Consider the following 19,029-nt stretch of genomic DNA (forward strand, 5'->3'; position numbering starts at 1 on the left):
CATACAATTCTCAACATGCAGTTATATATTTTTTGTTGGTAAAATGGTATTTCACTCTGATATCTATATTCATGTAATATTGCACTCACAAAAAGATATATTGCTTGGCAGTATTTTAAAACTGAGCGCAGTTCAATGAAGTCAGTAATCTTGGAAAAGAGCTGCAGAATGAGTTATGTGCCAGATGGTTTAACTCCTAACGGTGTTATAGATAAGCTCTATGAAGAAATGTCAGTGAAAGTCTAAAATAAATGTTTATAGTAAAACCTACTGTTTAACACATGAAAATTTGCTGTTAAACCTGTTGCTGGCCACAAAATCAATTTAATTACATATAGTTATTACAGTTATGACCATATGCAATCAGAATTTTCTGTGAAAGGTCTGTTTTGACTATTCATTGGTATCATCTCTTCTATCAAAGCTGTGAATAATACATGTCGGGGTAAGGCTTTTCATGTAGGAGAAGCCGAGAATCAAAGCAGATCTGTCTGTCCTTCTATTGGAAATATTTCCCTGAGACCTGTCAAGTCTAAAGGCCACGTGCTTGTATGTGTACTCTTAGAAAACATAAAACAAGTATTAGTTTTGTTATTCTTTTCTGTTTTGCCATTGAAGCCTTGAATCAGAAAAAAAGGTTGACTGATTCATTATATGAAATATTGTTAAAACATATTTTGTCTTAAATCTTCTGCATTTCATTAAAATTGTTCATCACATCCATTGAAATGTAAATGTTATAGTGAATCTACTCAAAGTACAGAGCATCAATGTTAATGTCTGCAACTGCACATATGTTGTATGTATAAGCAATAATCATGCCATGTATATATACAGTAAGTGCTAAACATTAGTATCTGAAATGTCATTGCACAGGTATTAGACAGCTTCAGCTCATGCTGCTTAAAGTAGCCTTGCTTCTGGCAGTGGAGATCCATGTGAATGTGGAGTTTGTGAAGCTCTTGGAACCTCCTGAAGAACAGGAAAATGAAGGTAAGCATCTCTTTTTAACTGCTGTTTTAGTGACACTGTAAGTGGACAGTCAAGTATTTACAGTTCACACTGCATCAACACTAGCCTTTTCTCTTTTAGTGATTTTCATCTGGGTGAAGTTCATGAATTCAATGCTCACAGTCTAAATAGAAAAAACTAAAATATAACCGCAGCATCGTTTTTAGGATACAGAGAGAACATGAACAGCTGATATATCACTTTGGGTGGAGGGGGAAGTCAGAAATAAGCAGGCAAGCAGCTGCAGGTGGGTCACTCACCTGGTCTGAGGTCTTTGAGGTCTTTCTTACGTGGGATCAGATCCAGGCTAGGATCAACGCTCATCAACGCAGCTTAGCATCTCTGTGGCCCAAAATTATTATTAGCACAGATTAGAAAACCAGAGTTTTTCATTAAGGCGCTATCTGACGACAGATGGGAACAGAAGTTAAATTAACCTCTCTGTCTCAGAAACACCTGGTCAGTCTTTACCTGGACTGTTTCCAGGGGTGTCTTTAGCCATTCAAGGGAGAACAGCACATAACGAGTAGTTCTGCACTTACTGTTTGCATATGCTGTTTAATGCATTCTGTTGTCTGTTGTTTTTTTTAGTTCAGAAGAGCATTTCCAATAGTTGTTAAGTTCGCAACCATCTTTATCAGTGATTTTCTGCTGGAGAATAAGGCCGCCTGGGCACTCTTTTTCTGTGTGTTTTCATCATGTTTTCTTCACCTCTATGCTCTATTTATTCCATTCAGTGCAAGGGGGCTGTATAAAGAATAATGGTGTTGGCTCTGCTGTTCATTTTGTGTACTGCCTCATGTCACTGAAGCATTAAGTCCAGCAAGTCAAAGCTACAAGCTGCAGAACTATGAGCCTCCACACATATAAATACATCCCGGACAACCAGGATAAACAGTATTGCCTCGCTAATAAGAATGGCCTAGTCTACTTAAGTGAAAAGCTCGGTGAAATTCCGCAGTAAAGAAAATCAATTACCATTTGTGAAATAATTGTTACATGCTTAGTTCCAAATTATTAGTTCCGAATTACTGATGTCATTCCTTGGCTGTGTAACAGATTTTCTTTCCCCGAAGTGGGTGGCTTTGTTTTAAAATCAGAATTAATTTGGGGATGAACAAGGTGGGGTAACTTCATAAGTCTTTTATTTACAAACTAATCCAGAGGGATTTTTTCCATAGCCCTGCATTTCCTCAAAGGCCCAGACACCAAGAATGTAACTGCACGTGTCAATATACACACATAATCTGGCACTGAGGATGCATAGAGCGAAGTTTTACTGTTAAACTTCTTCTTTGTAGGATCTTTTTTTCCAATTGGATTTGTTTATTAGATTCTGGACTGCAGTTCTCTAGGCTTCCTCTGTGTAACTGGCCAGCATGCGCGTCAGATGGGAGATAAAAATAGTGTTTCCGAAATGAAGTGACATACATTTTCCTTTATGCCACTGATGCTGCGTGCTTTCCCTTCGGGACAATGCATTCAACATAGACTGCTTTTCAGTAACATTGCATTTCCATTCTCCGCAAACTCAGCTGTTCAGCACACCCTTATTAGAATGCCTTTTTTAGAAAAGTTCATTTATCAGCTTAGTCTCTTTTTAGTTTTAATCAAGAAGAAAAACTTAGACTATTACCCCGGAGTGTAATGGAAAACTGTAGCTGAACAGAAACTGGGGCTGCATTCAGTAAGGTAATTGCTTTGTTTGACAATAGTGATTCAGCCTTTAGAAGAATCTAGTGATTCTCCAATTGTGTTGACAAGTGACACCAGCTTTTCTGACACATGTGAGTTTTGGGCATACACTCATTACATGCCAGATATGAAGACATAACTGTTCCTGACATGTCAAGTACTGAGAAGTGTCATGATTGTTTTTAAAAAAAAGTCCAATAGGAACTACTTTGTGACTTTGTGATCATGTACTGTACTAGGGAGATATGTTCATTTTGTTGGTCCTGATAAAGCTGTTTCAGACATTAATTGCCAAGGTTTCTGGGAGTTTTTCGACAAGGTTAACATGTGGTTCCTCCGTCTGCCTCTCAGGCCCCGGATGGAGGGCAGAGATCCGACCAGCCGATCACCCTGTGGCGGATTTTGACTTTGACGTGATTGTGGGGGCAGACGGACGCCGAAACACCCTGGAAGGTTGGAAACATGTGGCCCATAATGAACCACAGCTCTAGATTAAGGCTTGTTTTCACTCAGACGCGTTAAAGACTGAGCACGTGCTTAGGGAGAGCAGGGCATTAATTGAAAACTGACAGTTGCTACTCAGGAAAGTATTGCAAGACAGCTGTACTAAATCTAAATCTAAATGCACTAACTCTAACAACAGCAAATAACTAGTTTCTCTAGTTTTCTGTTCCTGGTTTTCTCATTAGTGTTAATTATTTTTTTTAAATGCCAAATTGTTTCCAAATACACATTAAAAAGTTATGAACCTATAAATTCATACTAGCCTCTGTAATCTCTTTTCACATGCAATTTTTTAGGAGCTGTGTACAATGATGTCATTGCCTTTGCTACTAATGTTAGGTTGCTCTTTATACATGTTCTGCCAAACTACAGAAACAAAGTAAACCACAGAACCTATGTAATCATCTGGCTCGTGTTCAACAGTTTATGCATGCTTCTGGGAGTTTCATGTCTGAAATCTCTTACCATAAAAAAATCTTTCTTCCAAAAAAGGAGAGCTTCGCTCATCTAAAAATAATGAAACGTTTGGCTAGACTATAATTTAAAAAAAGCCAAAAAAAAGTTCTCTGTCCGGCTTTATTTTAACTTCTTTTCCACTTGTCTGAGGTTAGTTAAATCTACCTCAAACTGTTATTTTAAAAGCAATATTTCCAGATTTTCAAAGAGTGATGCGTTAGGAAAATGCCTCTATAAAATGGGAGCAGAGATGAGTCCAGTGGAACATCTCTGGACTATATTTATTATGGTCTTTCCCTTTGGTATACAGTCCATTCCGTTATTTCTGGTACACTTATCTGTACGGACATAGTGGGATATGGATTTCAGGTAGCCGGTTTATTAAAACAGGGCACTACCTGTTAGAACATTATCACTAACACATACTTCCAGCCAAGACTGGTTTCCTTTTTATACACGTTTTTACAGCCGACCCAAGTAATTTTGTCATGCCCCTGTCTGAGTGTATATGCTACTGCCTGAAGCCATATGGGTTTTCCTTGCCTAGTGTTTGTATTTATTAGACATTCTTACCTATATTGTGCTTCCGTATTTTCCATTTTATAGATGAACACTCATAACACCCCAATTTTGGGCTACTTTGATAGTGAAGGATGAATATAAGTATAACTAGTGCATATTAGAGATCAAAGACTTAACAGTTTTACCTTTTTTTCTAGCCCTGCTAGAAAATGCTAGCCTTTGTTTTTTCCGACTTATACATTTGTGGAAATAGTCAACATAATTTCACTTTTTCAGATGCCTGCATGTATTTGGGATAAATCATTTCATTTAGGTCTCTATCAGGAACAAAATCTCAAATGGACATTGGGTGACGAAATAAAATCTTACTTCACTGAATTTTCGTTTTTTTTTACAAAAGTTTTTCTTTATAGGTAGATCACATGGTGTTGTTCCTCTGCTTTTTAAGACCCATGGTACTGTTAAGTGGCTCTAAGACTGAGTCCTTCAGATTTAAAAAGTCAAACATAGGAAATCCACAATCTTCTCTTAGTGCTTATTATATTACATCACAATCATTTTATTAGTTTGCTTCATCCAAGCACAGAATCATTTTGCTGTTGCTCATTTAGTTTTAAAATCTAGGATATTAATGGCTAGACTTCTACTTAAAATAACTTGCATTTGCTTAAGACAAAATCAAGTCTGATTCTTGTGGCTGTAATGTTCTGTGCTGTACACTACTGCACAGCAGGGAGGTAATGATCTTGCTTGCTTTGTTCAGGTTTCAGAAGAAAGGAGTTCCGTGGCAAGTTGGCTATAGCAATCACTGCCAACTTTATAAATAGAAACACGACTGCGGAGGCGAAGGTAGAAGAAATTAGTGGTGTTGCTTTCATCTTTAACCAGAAATTCTTTCAGGATCTCAAAGAAGAAACAGGTGGGTGTCTACTCCCTTTTTTGGTGTTGCAGACATTATTACAAAGAACTTGAGTGAGGAAGATATTGGGTTGCTAACTGTCCAGGAATGGGCCAGTTTTAAAATTAATTCCCTTTTGTATGAAAGTCACAGTTGGGTGCCTTTTATCATAAGGTGTTTTACTGGCAAACATCATTGTTATGCACAACCCTTTCTTGATGGGAGAGAAGGTCTAGGAAATTTCTCAGATTCAGGAATTTGTATTTTCTATTTCTTAAGCATGCATTAAGAGGAGGATTTAGGAGTTTTGCACAGTGTAACCCACAATGTCTTTCACAGATGGGGTTCCCAATGTACAGAATTTCTCTCTTCCATTGCCTGATCCCTAATCCTGAGTTAATGAAACCGCAGAGCAAGCATATCATTCACAGTAGCACAGAAGACGATGTATAACAGGAATTGTGAGGAAATTAGATTTCTTTCATTGTGTGGTCATTTTAATCATAAACCATTATGTAACTCACCAGACTTTTAATATGAGGTCACATTACATACTTTTAATGCCGTGCTATTATTGCATGGGATTATAATATACAAGTATAAATTCTTCCAAATGTATTTTTGTACATCATGATTTGCATATGATTGAGTGTAGTAAAATACAGTGAGAGCATGTTTAAACTAAAGAAACAGCATAAATGAGGTCAAACCAAGGCAATCATGTGAATATACTGTGAATATATCTTAATTGTGATAAACCTTTTGAAAAAATAAGTAGCAAACGGCAAGTTCTAGAAACACACCTATTGCTGGATTTATTGCAAGGTTAATGCCACAATATATAATATAAAATAATTTGAATACAAAAACTTAAGATTGCTAGGCTTTTATCAGGATAGCTTAATTTCCAGAGCCTTTTCACTTTTTTTCTTTCTGTCATGTTTTCATTCTTGTACAATTTTGTCACCAGGCTATTTCAAAGAAATACTTTCAATCTAGTAGTCAGATCTGTGAAAATGGTCAATTTGGGAATACATTATGCACTTGTATCATGACAACAATTCTGTAGCCATAATGTAGCTGCACCAAGGAAATAAATCATTGCAAATAATTACATTATCTCTGTTGTGGACAGTGCTCTCAAATTATTTGTATCGTGAAGTAATTTATCTTTTCACTTCTGTTTTCAGGAGTAGACCTGGAGAACATTGTGTACTATAAGGATGACACTCATTATTTTGTCATGACTGCTAAGAAGCAAAGTCTTCTGGACAAAGAAGTTATCATTCATGTAAGGAGCTTATTCCAAGACTGCAGCACTGTGGTAGATTTATGTTGCATGTTGCTTTTGAGTTCAACTGAAATGTTTGAGTTTCACTTTGAATGTAGAGTTATCACACCTATGGAACTTTCACAGATTCTCTTAAATCATACATCTTTGCTAAATCAATCACTGATGCAAGTAGATAAAAAAAACCCAGAAGGGTTACAAGAACTCCATTCAGGCCATTTGGCTTTCAAGGAGCTGACTGATCCCTAATTCATCTTCTTCATGGTTCCTAGGAGATACATTGGTGGACAGTTTGCTCCAGACAGGCCTATTTGTCTAAAGAAGATTCATTTGAAAAGTGCAATTCCCTTCATGCTCCTTTGCTCACTATTAGAGAAATTTGGTTCCTTTATGCCCGTCTGTGTATATAGTACAGTACAGTATGTGACATTCCTTTTGGGACCGCAATCTCAAGGTTATAATAAGGAGTCCATAACTGATTGCAGCTCATAAGAACCTGCATTTTACTTGAGCAAATTGCATGACATGTCTTAATGTTTTTAGAAGCTTCTGCCTTCAGTTTTTGTGATATACGGGGCTATAGTGACATACTGTAGTTGACACTATGCAATGCAGAAATCCTCCATCGGTGAGGCGCAACCCATGGACACCAGCTGCCTTGGTTTCTCACATAATTCCCCACATATTTCCCCACTGCGCGGCAAGGAAAACTATTAAGCATTAAAGATTGTTCTGCCTTTTTTCAATCACAAAAAGGAAAAAGAGGATATATTAATCCTGCAACTTTGACACGATAAGGTGACTTTTGATTGAAATTAAAAATAATTTAAAGTGGTTTCTGGTTAATATTACAACTCCATGTGACATGTTTTCTTCATTTTTCCTCCCTAAGTTTACAGATTCATCAGTGCAAGCTACCAGCCTTTTAAAATACTTTTGCTTATGACGGGCTTGAAGAAGGTGCTGACTTTTAGTTATAGATACTATAATATAAAATCCACTGATGGTATGCACAAGCAAGCAGGGGGAGGACAATGATAAGACACCAGATTAGAGAATGCTGCTCGGTACTGAAGAGTGCGTCTCTGGCAACATACCAGTTTGACAAGTACTGTCTGGAAACTGTAAACGTCCAAACAAAGATATAAAAACAGGGTCATAAACATCGCCTGAGGGGATCAGATTACAGACAAGCACTACAAGTCTTAATATGTTTCCACAGCAGTTTACTTCACACAGTACTGACACAACTATAACAAGACTCATTGCGTTTTAATTTTAAAGAATGTGGTAGAATAATTAATCTTTTTTTTCTGGTTTAATGCACTCTATTTTTTAGGGAAATGTTTTTAGATCTTGTTCTGGAAGTATAGTTTTTGTTTTTCTAACTTATTTCATTGGGGAATTGTACACTGAAATAATTTTGAGAAACAGGGGTTCAAACTTTTCTAAGCTGCAGACTTTCCACATTTGTAAGAGCTGTATAAGCTGTGAGAAACTTTTAACTTTTTTTCAACTCTGTAATGTAACCTTCATAAGTAAATGTTAATTTTATTTTTTTCTTAATAATGTGTGTTCCTAAAAAGATTTTTTCATTAATTTACCTACTATATTTTACTTTTTAGTAGTTTGACTGTTGGTTTAGTACCTCATAAATTAATGTTTAATAATAATATACTACTGAACCACAATGTATACAATACGATGTATATATTACAGTACTTAAAGACCAACATTCAGTGAATTACAAGCTCTGAACTTGGTCCAATAGATCTTGATTAAAGATTAAAGATTCAGAAGCTTTAAGTAAGGAAGCAGCCTCCTCAATCCTGGTTACCTTGGTTACCATCCATTAGTGACAAGTGTATATTTAGTTGCTTTTTTTCTCCCTTAATCAGGACTACATTGACACAGAGAAGCTTCTCAGCAGCAACAATGTGAACCAAGAGGCACTGCTCTCCTACGCTCGTGAAGCAGCCGACTTTGGTACAAACTATCAGCTGCCATCCCTTGATTATGCAATAAATCACTATGGCCAACCTGATGTGGCCATGTTTGACTTCACCTGCATGTATGCCTCTGAGAACGCAGCCCTGGTCAGGGAAAGGTTTGGGCATCAGCTGTTGGTTGCTCTTGTCGGGGACAGTTTGCTGGAGGTGAGCAGGGGACCTTTTCATTTCCTTTTGACTGCAAAAGTACCTTTCACATCTATTTTTGTAAGTCGGTGTGTAGTTATTTGAGCACCCCAGAGGCATGAAATAGTATATATTGGCTTGTTTCCTCTGTAACTGTATGGATTCCAGTGTAGCTCTCTGTAGAAAAATCTGGATTAGTAAATCGGACTTTGATCACTTTGGTAAAGATAAGTGAATGTCAGTTCAGCTTTCTGTGCATTAGTGGCTTTCTAGTGTGATCTAAAACGAGGAATAAATTTAATTTTCACCAGATGCAAAGAGTGCATTTAAATGCATATTGCACACAGTGTAGTATGCCCATCACAGGGGCTATAGGTACAGTAGTCATATAAAAGCTACGTTCATGCTTGAGATCTGCTGCTGCTTATTGAAAAATGTAGGTGGCTCCTCCTTTTTCTTTCTTTGGCTTTACCCTTGTGTTGAGATCAGAGTTCAGTACTACAGAAACTTTTCCCACATTTCTTGGCTCTGGTTTGCAAAAACAAATTGTGATACCTTTTATCTTTTTACTAATTTATGTCCTTGAGAGTTGCATTTACTCCCTTTGAGTTCAAAGGCTCTGCTGAGCACCTGGAAAGCTGTGTATTGCAATGTCTCTGCAGCCCTTCTGGCCCATGGGAACTGGTTGTGCCCGCGGTTTCTTGGCTGCCTTTGACACAGCATGGATGGTGAAGAGCTGGGCAGAGGGTAAAGCCCCACTGGAGATGCTGGCCGAGAGGTAGCTGTGGAAACGTCTCTTTGAATCTGTCGAATTGCTGGTCTCAGTTCTTGTTTTGCTGTGGTCATGGCCTCAGGAGTTAGGTTAACACTCTTTCTAAAGAATGCAGGTTTCAAGCACTTGAGAAGTTTCATAGAGATAGGCAACGGTAACCCATTGCCTGTAAGCACCAATAACTACAACCATCCTGGCTTGCTGATTCATAATTGCAATATGAATACAGCTGAAACTTAAAGATGCAGATTTAGAAATTGTAATTTCTATTAAATGTATGTGTTATGTTGCTCTTGTGTGTGCAGATAGAAACTGTTGTAATAAGATGTTACCAAAAGAGAATCCCATCTTTTAAGACATTTTCTAAGTTGTATATTCTTCCATGATGAAGGAGTCTTGGTTTAAAAAATATTCTAGGAGGACAAGCATGTCCCTCACATTAAGGCAACAGAACGATTAGAATAGTTTGCGTTCATAAGTTGAAACTCTTATCCATTTTCAGAGAAAGTGTTTATAGATTGCTGCCCCAGACAACCCCAGAAAACATCACCAAAAATTTTGAGCAGTACACCATCGATCCAGCAACTCGATACCCAAACCTCAATTCTAACTGTGTGAGGCCACTTCAGGTCAGTTTTTTGTCTTCTTTTAAAAAAATGTTTGATTAAATCTACAATAAATGATCAACTCTGGAACCCTCACCACAGCTGTGTGGGCTCCTGTTGACCAGGGTATCCTTGGCTGGCCAAAGTGACTGGTGTTTACCTGGTGCCAGTGAGCCTGCAGTGTTGTCAGTGAGAGAACTTCTGTATTCCACATGGCACTACCTAGTTCCAACCTAGCTCCCCTGAAATCCAGTCTTGCAAAATATAGCTCAGTAGCTGTGTGTAAGTGTGTGTACAGCCCATGTACTCCCTATATGGCTGGTAATTGAAGGTCAATATCAATCATAGACTCATAGTACTAATGCAACTAATCATAGTACTATCACATGTAAGGTCATACAGACAATTGTTAGAACCACACTAAAGGATCACATACAGTATATGGAAATTGTGTCCATGGGAATAGTTAACATGGATTTAGAAAAGGTAGGTCTCACCTGACCAAATTGTATGAGCACTTTGAACAATGGGTACACACGGGGCATATTATATGGTGTATTTAGATATTTAGATGGCTTTAAATAAATTTCCTTGTACAAGATTAATTCTCCAATTACAGTTGCATTCAGTCAAATGTGTGTATTTAGATTGAGAGTATAGGTGAGACATAAATGCTAAAATTAGAGCGCAATGAATTGGGGATCTAATTGGGGATCTAAACTGAGAGCACTGCTCTTCCTAATTTTAATCAATAAAGATTCTACTATTGCAGATAATACCAAAAAACAGGATTAGCTAATGCTATAGAAGCAACCAATGAAATTTAATAACATTTAGCTAAGATCAAAGACTGGGCAACTACCTTGGGGATGATATTTAATGTAGACAAGGGCAGTACTTCAGTCAATAAGTGGCTGTATTGTCTCCTCTCCTTTATAACCAATCTTATGTGAACTGCCAAAAGCTTTATAGAACCATGGCAAAGTTTTAATTAATTTTTAACTTGTTAATTAAAAGGTAGAACTGTGAATGTAAATTGGGTATTAAGTGCAAATCCATTTTACATTTTCTGCTAGGCTCTGGTTTTTGTTGATTGCAGTGTGCTGACTACATCGATCAGCATTGCATATTTACTCTCTATTTCATAGGTACGCCATCTCTACATCACTGGTGAGCTACAACCTTGTACCCTTGAAAGAGCAGCTTCAGTGAGAAGATCTGTTAATCTTTCTCGACATGGTAAGTCCGCCAGTTATTTGATGAACTCAAGTGTCAGGACAGCAGAATCTTTCTCACCTTCAAAACAGTGTATATTATGTCTGAGCTGTTTCAGACGACTGAACCTTCTCTATCTGTACAGTAGGGAGTGAAGTGAAGCCTGCTGAAGATCTAGATTGTCGCTAATAAGTCAACTGTGATGATATAGGATGATGTAATGCAGTCAGGCTGCTCTTTGGTGCAGTGGTTAGCATTGCTGTTTCACAGCGTTGGGGCCCTGGTAGACGTCTGCTACCCGACTCGAGCCTGATAGGGCCCGACAAAGTACCAGGTTTCGGGCTGGGTTCGGGTTTGTTTCCTAATAAGTGAAAATGAATTATTATTATTTTATGTTTTAATTGATTTTTATAAGAAGAAATTCGTAACTCGTTTTGCGCACTCGCTCATTCTCTCTCTCTCGTATGTGTGTAACGGGGCCTACCTAGCTATCTGTTCGCAATGGATGAAATAAAACAAAAACTCACAAAGGGAGAACTACTCAAAATGCCAAATGAGTCAGGGACAGCTTCGTTATGGAACCATTTTGACCTAAACACCAGTTTTTCTCAGCACATGGAGGAAAAGAGAGTGACCGATTTCGGGTTCTGGTTGGGTTCGGTTTTCAAATTTGGCAGTACCATTAGGGCTTGGTCGGGTCGGGTCTCAAGGTCTCGGGTACAGGCCGGGTTTGGGTTTCAATGTCATGCCCGTGCAGACCTCTAGGCCCCGAGTCCAGTTCTCCTTGGATTCTCATGTGTTTCATCTAGGTTCTCCAGTTTACTCCCTCAGTCCAAAGACATGCTGGTAGGTTGTCTTCTGGGAAACTTGGTGCTGGTGTGAGTCTGTGTGTTTGTGTCTGTGTCTGCTCTGCGATGGACTGGTGCCCTATGCGGGGTGTATCCTGCCTTGCACCCGTTGCTTGCCAGGATAGGCTCTGGCTCCAGCTCCCCCACGACCCTGTAATGCATAAAGCAGTTAGAAAATGGATGGATGGACTTTAATACAATTTATTTTTGGAGTGTGAAGTTGAAATGATGATGAGTTTTCTTTTATTTGTCCTGGCATCAGAGTGTATGTAATATAAGCCTCAGCGATTGAGACAGTTTCTCTTTTAGTCTGGTGGATAATGCATTTGCAACCATGGGTGACCAGTTCAGTCCTCCTACTTTTCAAATATATAAAGACTTTTATACTTTCATCTTTGTGGTTAGTTGTTAACCTGTTAGTCATCGGTTTTCATTTTGCAATTCAGTGTTTATTTCTGTACTGGGAACAAAGTACAGTCTGAAGTTTGTTTTTCTAAGGGGATTAATGAGGTTTGTGGAATTTGTTTTTTTTAGGTTTTTGTCTTGTCGTCAGCAGTGAGTATATCATAATTCCAGAAGAGAGGCATATCTTAAATGGATATGTCAGACTTGAAAGAAGTTAAAAGAGCCTTGAATTTCATGTAATTAATTTGAAAAGCTATACACGCACAAAATAATTAAAATAGCTGGCCAGACTGCAAGATACTGTAACTAAGCAACATAAAAAGCAAAGCACAAATCCGGAAGGACTAACTAATGAATTCTGGTCTTTTGATTAATAGATTATAATAGACCTGGGAGTTAGCAAGACTTTCATCTGTTTTGAGGAGTTCAGTGTGCAGCCTCATTCTTGAGGTTTTTTCAAAACTTTTTCTCCAACATGTTGGTCCATTCCGTCTTTCCCCCAGATCTCATCAGTAAAACAATAAAAAGAGGCAAAAGAACCAAACTTTGCATGCTCATCACAAATAATAAACTGTACTGGGTAAAATAAATGTTAACATAAGTGACTAAGCTTTTGCTACACTACGAGCGAGTAACCAGATCTGCCTGTTATTATGTGGTTATATTAAGAATATTTAGTTCTGTTTTAGTAGTGGATGAGCTGATGCTTCACGTATTGAGGGCATCTGTACTCTCCTTTTGTGATAAGCTGGAGAGGTTTGCAATGCAACTTTGGTGAAGTAGGAGTCAGGTTTGGAAATGATGCAAGCAGAGTGCTCCTAATCATATCTTCTTGTGATGTCTTCTGTTGCAGAATCTGAAATTCGACCCAATCGGCTTTTGACATGGTGTCAGAAGCAGACAGAGGGCTACAGGAACGTGATTGTCTCTGACCTCACCACTTCTTGGAAGAGTGGCCTGGCACTGTGTGCCCTAATTCATAGCTTCCGAGCTGACCTTGTGTAAGTAGCCTTTAAGACCATTTTATACTGCTGTAGGTGTAATATGCAGAACTACATTTACTTTATTTACAGTGCCCTCTATAATTACTTTGACAGAGAAGTCAAAATTGCCGTTTTTTTTCTGTATACTCACGCATTTTGGTTTGAGATAAAAAGATGCACATGAGGCAAAAGTACAGAATGTCACCTTTTATTCCTGGGTATTTCTGCATGTATGCTTTAACATTTTAGAATAATACCACTTTTTATATTCCATCTCCCCAATTTAGTTGAACATAAGTATTGGGAAAAATTTACTAAAAGTAAATGAAAGTAGTATAAAATTTAGTATTTGGTTATAAATCCTTTGCACACAATAACTGCATCACGCCTGCGACCTCTTGAAATCATCAAAGTCTTGATTTGTTCTTTTGAAGTGCTGTGCCCAGCTTTTGCTACAGCCAGTTTCAGTTGCTATTTGTTCTGGGGGGTTTCAGTAGATTGTGATACATCTGTTCTATTTAGGTTGTTAGTGATTGCAGTGACAATTGTTTTAGAGTTCTTCTTCACAGCTCAGATAATTTTTCTATCATCAACTGCAATTGTTTTCTTCAGCTGACCTAGTTGTTGCTGTTTGCTAAGTACACCAGTGGTTTCTTTCTTTTCCAAGATATTTCAAATTGTGGATTTTACTATGCCCAGATTCTCTGCTATGGTTCTGATTGTCTTCATGTTGGTTTGGGCCTGCTAACTCCAAAGGCAGACACCAAAGAGAAGAGCAAAGGCTAAATCCAACATTACACATTCACAGCTCTTTTCTGTGTGCACAACCAATAAACACCTGACCAATAACAACCACCTGGCAGCCAATTGTGCCAGTATTTATCCTCTCCTGAAACACGAAAAGTGCTACAATTATTCTACAACAATGTAACATATGCTGTAAGCACTGAAATACTCAGAATAAAAGTAACATTTTGTATTTTGCTTCATATTTATCTGTTCATCTCAAATCCAAATTCCTTGAGTATAGAGAAAAAATAGCAATTTTTACTTTAGTGTCACAATACTTCTGGAGCACACCGTATGTAGAAATATGACCTGAATAATTTGATTCCTTTCATCTGCCTTGGAATCTTATTCTCTGTTCCTACCATTTTAAGGAGTTATACATTTCTTAACTGCAAGAACAATCTGACCTGTAAGAAAATTGGAGCTGATTGAATGAAAGAAGATAAAACCATTTTCATACAACTTTTTCATTCTTTTTTTTTGCACTTGCATGAGAACATTCTCACGTGAATTGCACTAAAAAAAGAATTATCAAGGGATTGCATTACATTGCATTTCACTATTTGAGCTATGAATTACAGTAGCTTCTTCGGTTTGAAAGCAGCTACGGATTCCAGCTGAAAAGGAATGGCTTGTGTGCAAACACTGCTTTGTCCACACCCAGGAACAGCACATGCTGCAGATTCATTCTGCATGCCAGCCTTCCCTCGCTGTCGCACATAGCCGTGATAAAACATAACACTCAGACAAGCTGTTTCTTTTATTTCCTGAATGACCTAAGTGTGTTGATTAGCACAGTGGCGGAGGGAGAAAAGAGTTTGGATAGCTTTTCCATGTGTTATAATTCACACGTATTATCCAGGGTAATGAATTATTTCTGGCACTGTGCGAGTGGTTATGGGAGCCTTCCAGTATTCTATTTTCCCAGGCCTCGCTCTTGTCCATCAGGAAAGCCGGTTTTCCTTACGATAGCTGTTAGGCTTAGGCTGACGCCTCTGTCTGTCCTTTGTCGTGCAGTGACTTTGATTCCCTCAATGAGGAAGACTCAGCCAGAAACAACCAGCTGGCATTCGACATTGCCGAACAGGAGTTTGGCATCCCTCCCGTAACCACAGGGAAGGAGATGGCAGCTGACAGGGGGCCTGACAAGCTGAGCATGGTCATGTACCTCTCCAAGTTTTACGAGCTGTTCCAGGGCTCACCAGTACAGCCACCAGGTAGGCTGGCGAGGTGGCATTTGTTTTTACACAAAACGTAGGCCTGAGACTTTGAGAGATTTGGGGAAAATGATGGGGCAGGATTGCCTTCCGTATGAAGCCAACAAGAAAATCCTGGTATTTTAGACCTGGTATTGGTAGTTATGAGCAGCGCATTAAACTGAAGGTGCATGTCTGGGAGGGGGGAGGAAGCCAGAGTGATCATGAGGGGAACATGATCACCAGAGGCCAGAGCTGAAAGCATGCCCTCAGGGCCATGAGGCAGGCAGTGCTACACACCCTGCCACTGTTCTGCCCATTCAAAAATGCTGTACCTCCTCTGAAAAGCAATTGACGACTCGTTCCATAGAGCATTGTGATGTTTTATATTAATATGATTTTGGCTGTTCATCTTATGAATGAACAACTCACAATGTTAGAGCAAATTAATCTCTGTGAATTATTTTCATTAGAGGAAATAATGTGCATCCAAAAGAAAATGAATGCAAAGAAAATTTGATTTACTAATTACAAGGAAAACCAGTTTGTGCCATGGTCTTATTGTATGTCTTAATATTATTCATATGCTCTTATTATTTGTAGATATCTTTGGCACTTATTTCATGGAAAGCAGCATTTTATTAATGCATAGTTGGAACAAGATTTCTTAGCTGTATCTAGTGTTTTTTGTCATTGCTTTAGTTCACTGGAACCTCAAATTTCTTACAAACCCTGCTACACAAAGCACTTTTGAATTACAATCCATTAATGAATATCATGGAAATCTAGATTAACATTTTAACCATGTTTCTACACTTTATGCCAGGAATAAGAAGAAAAATTAAAGAGAACAATGAGCAATGTCCATCAAAGCCAGCCAACTCTGTTTACAGCAACTTGATAACCCAAACTCTGCCAAGGAAACGGATACCAAAGGTAATTTCAGTACCTGAAGCATGAAATTGTGTCCCAGTTTATTTAAAATATGAGCTGCTATAACCCAGCAAACTTTTCTGCCATACCTTTGTACTTTTATTTTTGTTTTTAGGGATATAGGTGCTATAAGAGGAAATGCACCATCAAAAGCAGTTCTGTAAAGACAACTTTTCAAGTTAACTGAAGTTAACTTTAGCAAAAAAAACAGGATTATGGTTTGTTTTAAAAGGTGGAAAAGATTAATTAATTGTAACAAAGCCTTGGACAGGTTTTTCATAGCAAGTGTGCATATTAGCTTCAGGGCCAAACTGAAAAGGACTGAGCTAAAGCTTTCAAGATGTTCTTGCAGTGGTTTATTATTACATATTGATTCCATTTGTTTGATGGTGGTCTTCCTACTGACTTTGTTTTAGGTTGACAAAAAGTTGGAAGACAGTGATTATACGAGCAAAAGGAGGAGAAGGGGCTGCAATCATTTGGAAGAGGTTTGTTTGAAGCATGTAAGGACATCCTAGAATTAAGGAAAATTAATCCATACTTTTAATCTGTGGTCTGAAGGTTTAAATAGATGACACTGCTTGTAGGTTTGATATTTAAAAACATTGTGTGTGTCCATTGTAATTTGGATATGTGGATAATAAAATGGCATAATGTCAATGTAATACTAATGGAGATTTTTTCAGAAAATTAATCTACCTCTGTGTTATGTTGCCATCTAAGCGTGGTTTGTTTTTCATACAGGCGACAAACCTTTCCAGTCAGAGCCTGTGCTCAGTGAGCGAGGGTGGAGAGGGGAAAGTGGGAGGGAATCAAAACAAAGTAAAATCCATGGCTAATCAGCTCATCGCAAAGTTTGAAGAAAATGCTCCAAGCTGTACTTTACGTCGACAGGTGAGCAACAATGCAGGATGCAGCTCTTTCTGTTGTCTGTTCTGTGTTTGTATCAAGATCAGATAAAATCACTTTATTGGCCATATACAATTTCTTGCATTAGGAATTTGTCTTTCCACATACCCCAGCCTGCTTTCCATGAGACACACGAACAGGGAGAGAAGCTTGGGGTCAGAGCGCAGGGTCAACAATTTATACGGCACCCCTGGAGCAGTTGGGGTTAAGGGCCTTGCTCAGGGGCCCAACGGAGTAGGATTCCTCTGCCGGCCGCGGGATACGAACCGGCAACCTTCCAGCCACAGGCGCAGATCCTTAGCCACAGTGCTACTGCACCGCTCCATATCAAGCCATTAACTGTCTTTTTGAAACAAGACAGGAATGTGTCTTCTTCACAAAAAAAATCGGATTGAACATAAGATGTTGACATGGTTCAGAAATTCCTTCCTTTGTTTTGCAAGTGATTTATTTAAATGCTTTCATAAAGTTGTAATGAGGGGAGGTGTGTTGATCACACAACTTTGCAAGACAAGTAGTAAAGAGCCTTTCATTACAGTATGCAATTTACATGACAGCTTTAATGCCAGGAAACTAAATCATCTCATTCATTCTAAAGAACTGAGGAGTGAACAGCTGATGCTCAAGAGTTCCCTTAAGCAGTAGGGTACTAGTCAGCAAGTGTAAATCTAATTTTGGCAGCTTCGCTAACATGATAATCCCTTATGAATATTATCCTGTTTTAAACACAGTACGTGTTTTAAGTACGTTGACATAATTCACGGTACATTTTTGGTCTTTGATATTTTCAAACTCTCCTTTGCTAAGAATCAAGAATGATGTACACCAGAGAAACAATTAAGAATTTTCAGAAAAAGTTACCGAAGTCACAAATTCAGATATAAATTTAGTGTTTCATATTGCAATACATTTTATGGTCTCAGTACACATTTAAAAGGCTTTAAATGTGGTTTACATGGCTTTTTCAAGATGGTATTTTTTCTCTATAAACTCAAAAGGCTTCACTGCAGTCAATTATAGGAGGACAGCATTTAAATATAAGATTTGTTTTATGTGTTATAATTTGATTCAACATTGCATTTTATAGAAACAGCTTGTGAAAGTACTCATATACAATTGCTTCCAAAGTGAACATTTGGTACTGTAATGACAGTTTCATGTTGTTTATGCTATGAATTGTTTTCAAATACTTTACAGCCAGTTTTTCTTAAAGAATATGCCTCAATGTGGTTCAATTATAAATTTTAAGTGCAGATATCAAGGTTTGCTCAAAGTATGTTCTTAATATCTACAAGAAATGATAGTGTGCTGTATAAAGGACCCTCTGTGACACAGGTAAACAGCAGGTATGCATGACTTTTATCCCACTTTTAGCATTGTTTTTTAAATAGCATGGCCCTAGATATGACATTTGACAGATTTATAGGTGTACCAGAAGACTTTCATCTCTAAAATGCATTAAAATATGCTACATACAAACATTTTATTTTTTCAGGTTATTATAGACAACAACCTGATGGTTTCATCCCTGCTCCTCTCTGTTCTTATGCGAGAAAAAGACAGTAGAAAATATCTTGCTTCTTCTGTTGACAAGTGCATTTCTTTTTCTTCCCTTTCCTTATGTCTTTCAAATTTCCACTGTCATATCCTGCTTGCATTCCCTCTGGGCTTTCCTGGACTGTGTCTGCATTAAAAAGGTTGAGTCTGGTTCAAGTGCAATAAAGCCACCAAAGCCTCCTTATCTTGACATGATTGAGAACCCTCGCTTCGCCAAGCCTATGGACCAAACTCCTGTTCCTCCACAGAAGAGGCAGGTATGGGTCTATTGATGTAGCCCTGGCAGATGCAGATAGAATAAGTCT

General features: G+C 38.1%; 1 protein-coding gene across 14 annotated transcripts in view; it reads left to right on the forward strand.

Moving 5' to 3' along the window:
- Nucleotides 1-19,029, forward strand: part of LOC102698794 (F-actin-monooxygenase mical2b-like) — a 79,972-nt gene that overhangs the window by 21,561 nt on the left and 39,382 nt on the right. For 11 of the 14 annotated variants that reach the window (XM_015338181.2, XM_015338182.2, XM_015338179.2 and 8 more), the window contains 14 exons: nucleotides 877-993; nucleotides 3,058-3,159; nucleotides 4,952-5,107; nucleotides 6,277-6,377; nucleotides 8,276-8,533; nucleotides 9,175-9,290; nucleotides 9,787-9,913; nucleotides 11,038-11,128; nucleotides 13,211-13,358; nucleotides 15,147-15,346; nucleotides 16,152-16,261; nucleotides 16,675-16,761; nucleotides 17,003-17,152; nucleotides 18,865-18,981. In XM_015338181.2, the coding sequence (XP_015193667.2) occupies nucleotides 877-993; nucleotides 3,058-3,159; nucleotides 4,952-5,107; nucleotides 6,277-6,377; nucleotides 8,276-8,533; nucleotides 9,175-9,290; nucleotides 9,787-9,913; nucleotides 11,038-11,128; nucleotides 13,211-13,358; nucleotides 15,147-15,346; nucleotides 16,152-16,261; nucleotides 16,675-16,761; nucleotides 17,003-17,152; nucleotides 18,865-18,981 (1,880 nt within the window). The remainder of the gene's footprint in view (nucleotides 1-876; nucleotides 994-3,057; nucleotides 3,160-4,951; nucleotides 5,108-6,276; nucleotides 6,378-8,275; nucleotides 8,534-9,174; nucleotides 9,291-9,786; nucleotides 9,914-11,037; nucleotides 11,129-13,210; nucleotides 13,359-15,146; nucleotides 15,347-16,151; nucleotides 16,262-16,674; nucleotides 16,762-17,002; nucleotides 17,153-18,864; nucleotides 18,982-19,029) is intronic. The other 3 variants (XM_015338183.2, XM_015338190.2, XM_015338192.2) reach the window with 3 other exon arrangements.

The sequence above is a fragment of the Lepisosteus oculatus genome, chromosome 21 (assembly GCF_040954835.1).
Source record: "Lepisosteus oculatus isolate fLepOcu1 chromosome 21, fLepOcu1.hap2, whole genome shotgun sequence".
Taxonomy (NCBI): Eukaryota; Metazoa; Chordata; class Actinopteri; order Semionotiformes; family Lepisosteidae; genus Lepisosteus; species Lepisosteus oculatus.